General features: G+C 44.1%; 1 protein-coding gene across 1 annotated transcript; it reads left to right on the top strand.

The window, feature by feature from the left end:
* The first annotated feature begins 512 nt into the window (after positions 1 to 512).
* LOC105557161 (histone-lysine N-methyltransferase SETMAR-like) lies at positions 513 to 1251 on the top strand. Its single transcript, XM_012004331.1, has 2 exons — positions 513 to 977; positions 1084 to 1251. The coding sequence occupies exons 1-2, from the start codon at positions 513 to 515 to the stop codon at positions 1249 to 1251; spliced, it is 633 nt and encodes a 210-aa protein (XP_011859721.1).
* The last annotated feature ends 1764 nt before the right edge of the window (positions 1252 to 3015 follow it).

The following is a 3015-nucleotide window of genomic DNA, read 5'->3' as shown; positions in this document are numbered from 1 at the left end:
CAAGGTAGGATCAAAAAGTAGTAGGACTGAATTTTTGTAGCGTGAACGGAGTGGTGGAGGGGGGTCGGACCACCTGGGCGTGGTAGTGGGGAGCCTCCCGAAGAGATCGATATTTTTCCCGGTCGTCTGCGGGCAAGCAGAGAGTAATTACGTCGATTTTCGTGAACCTCTGTTAAGAAGTGACGTCGCGATCCACGATGGAGAAAAATCTCGAACAACGCTACGCCATCAAATTCTGCGTCAAACTCGGAAAAACCGCGACGGAGACCCTCGGAATGATTAAGGATGCCTACGGGGATGCTGCCATGAGCCGCTCAACAGTGTTCGAGTGGCATGAGCTGTTCCGGGAGGGGCGGGAGCTCGTCGAAGACGACCAGCGCGTCGGTCGCCCGTGAACTTCAAGGATTGACGAAAATGTGGCCAAAGTAAAGGCGCTCCTGGACTCCGACCGGCGCACAAACATTCTTTTGATTGCTGATGAGTTAGGGATTTCGTACGGTAGCGTCCAAAAAATGATTACCGAGGATTTGGCCATGCGAAAGGTGTGTGCCAAGTTTGTGCCAAGAGTCCTGAGTGATCAACAAAAAGTGAATCGTGTGCAAATTTCCCAGGAAATTCGGAGCTGTGTCCAAGAAAACCCAAATTTCCTTGACAATGTGATTACCGGTGACGAAACGTGGTGTTTTGAGTACGACCCGGAGACCAAACGCCAGAGCGCCGAGTGGCACACCAACAAGTCCCCGCGTCCGAAGAAAGCCAGAATGAGCAAGTCAAAGCACAAATCCATGCTCATCTGCTTTTTTGACCGTCGTGGTGTGGTTCACAGGGAGTTCGTACCCCCTGGACAGACTGTGAATGCCAGTTTTTACGTGGACGTGCTTGACAGGTTGCGCAAACGCGTCCTCCGCGTGCGGCCAGACATGGCCGATTCTTGGAAGCTTCACCACGACAACGCGCCGTGCCACACCGCGCTGCTGGTGAGGGAGTTTCTGACCAAGCACAGGGTTGTCACATTGCCTCACCCCCCCCCCCTACAGTCCAGATCTGGCACCGCCGGACTTCTTTCTCTTTCCTCGGCTCAAGCGGGACCTTAAGGGAAACCGATACAACTCCGTAGAAGACGTCCAAGAGGCCGTGACGGCATCTCTGAAGGGTATCCCGGAAAGCGAGTTCCAGAAGGCGTACGCGCAGTGGGAATCGCGTTATATGCGTTGTGTCGAAGCACAAGGGTGCTATTTCGAGGACTACTAAGCATTTGTACCGATCAGTTCAATAAAAAAATTTAAATTAATTCAGTCCTACTACTTTTTAATCCTACCATGTAGACAAATTTCTCCATGTTCAGTCAACAAAATATAACGGATAACACCAAACACTGGAAGTGACTCGTGATTCACACTCACAGCTACGCACATATGCTCTGCATATTTAGTACCTTTATAATCCACCCATGGGACACTTACACATGAGCTACGAAAATTATTAGGCAAAGATTCATTAAAATGAATATAATCTTTGCAATAAGAAACGTCAACAAGTTCACATGGGCCTGTTTCTAACCTGCTTGTGAGACCTTTTTCTGCAATAGACCTATAGCAGAACTTCAATTGTTGCTTCGTTGCCAAAGTGTGCGTTATATGTCGCCTTGAACTAGTGACAGCTGCGCTTTGTTTACTTTCCCTGTGCTTAGCTTCGTATCTCATCGAACTAATGAGGGGGAGTGGCCCAGACTTGGCTATGATACGGGCATGGTGAAGAATCAAATGGAACTTAGGGGTTAATTTTCCATGAAACAAATGTAAGTAATCTTCATTATGGGTTTGAGTTAAGACTTCAAGAATTTTGACAGATTCCTTCCGTAGAGTTCTGGTAAATGCAATATCAAATATACTTCGCAGAGTCAGATAGAATTGCCAAACACGGTCTTTCAGTGGTACGAGGTCACCAATATACATGCTAAAGCACAGGACAAAAGTGCGCATTTCACTTGCAGACATCATCAAATGTTTCTTATCAATATTTTCTTGTGTTATAGTGGGAGGCCTGTTTGCTATGCCATTAGTCAAATAATTAAAAGAATTAATTCTATCATTCAAAACATGAACAGTGAAAATTTTAGCTTGTTTGATAAAATAGAACAGAATATGGGCCATGTCAGATTTGCAGACGCCCTCCTCGTAATCGTGCATAATGTCAGCAGCATAAATCTCAGTAACATGAAAATGATCAACCTGATTCCACACAGAATTTTCTTTGACACCAGATTTTGCCATACCTTCATTAACATCAGACATGTAATTTTCTTTGGTTCTGAAAAGAGCAGGATTTTCTTTACAAGTATATTCACATTCTGCTTTCTCGCTCTTACAAATTCTACAAAAAAAGTTGGCAGAAAAACTCCCACTATAACCAAGAATTTGATTGAGGCCCAAATTATCACCTAAAATAAGGCCAAGGATGAAATAAACTCTCTCCTTTCCTCTTTCTGTGTTCACAACTATTCCTGTCCTTGAAAGAAAATTTAGTTCTTCAACAAGTATGGTAAAGACACGTTCATTACCCTTTTCCTTTGCCCGGTCTGCAGAGTGAAAGAGGAGTAGATATTCTCAAGTAGTGAAACATGCTCTGGTGGTAGACACGGAATGCTGGAGTACACTGCGCCGAGTTTATTAACACCAGTGTGAGATCCAAGAACATTATTGATTTCCACATCATCAAAATGTAGGACAAGAGGCAAGACAATCTGCCCCTGATTATAATGTTTCACTTTGTCTTTCTAAAAATCCCCCTGAACGAAATTGGAAAAAACTCTATCTTCACTCTGCAGTTTTCCTAAGTATGTAAGAATAGTGGATAAAACCCCAGGAAATTCCAAAAACATTTTAAGTGTTTTCCTCAAAGGTATGTGCTTGGCTTTGGATGGCACTGTCTGAATAACAACTCTATTTTCTCCTTTCTGTATTCTTCTCTTTCCCCAACTATGTAATCTTCAGCAAGAATAAAATCACCAGAGTT

Source organism: Vollenhovia emeryi, unplaced genomic scaffold (genome assembly GCF_000949405.1).
Source record: "Vollenhovia emeryi isolate VEMERY1.0 unplaced genomic scaffold, V.emery_V1.0 DF939588.1, whole genome shotgun sequence".
Taxonomy (NCBI): domain Eukaryota; kingdom Metazoa; phylum Arthropoda; class Insecta; order Hymenoptera; family Formicidae; genus Vollenhovia; species Vollenhovia emeryi.
This window is presented reverse-complemented; position numbering and strand designations above follow the sequence as displayed.

Excerpts from the sequence above, each read along its gene's own strand:
- LOC105557161 (XM_012004331.1), top strand. The coding sequence starts at position 513 with ATGATTACCGAGGATTTGGCCATGCGAAAGGTGTGTGCCAAGTTTGTG. Across the intron at positions 978-1,083 it reads CGTGCCACACCGCGCTGCTG|CGGGACCTTAAGGGAAACCG; the intron begins GTGAGGGAGTTT and ends CCTCGGCTCAAG.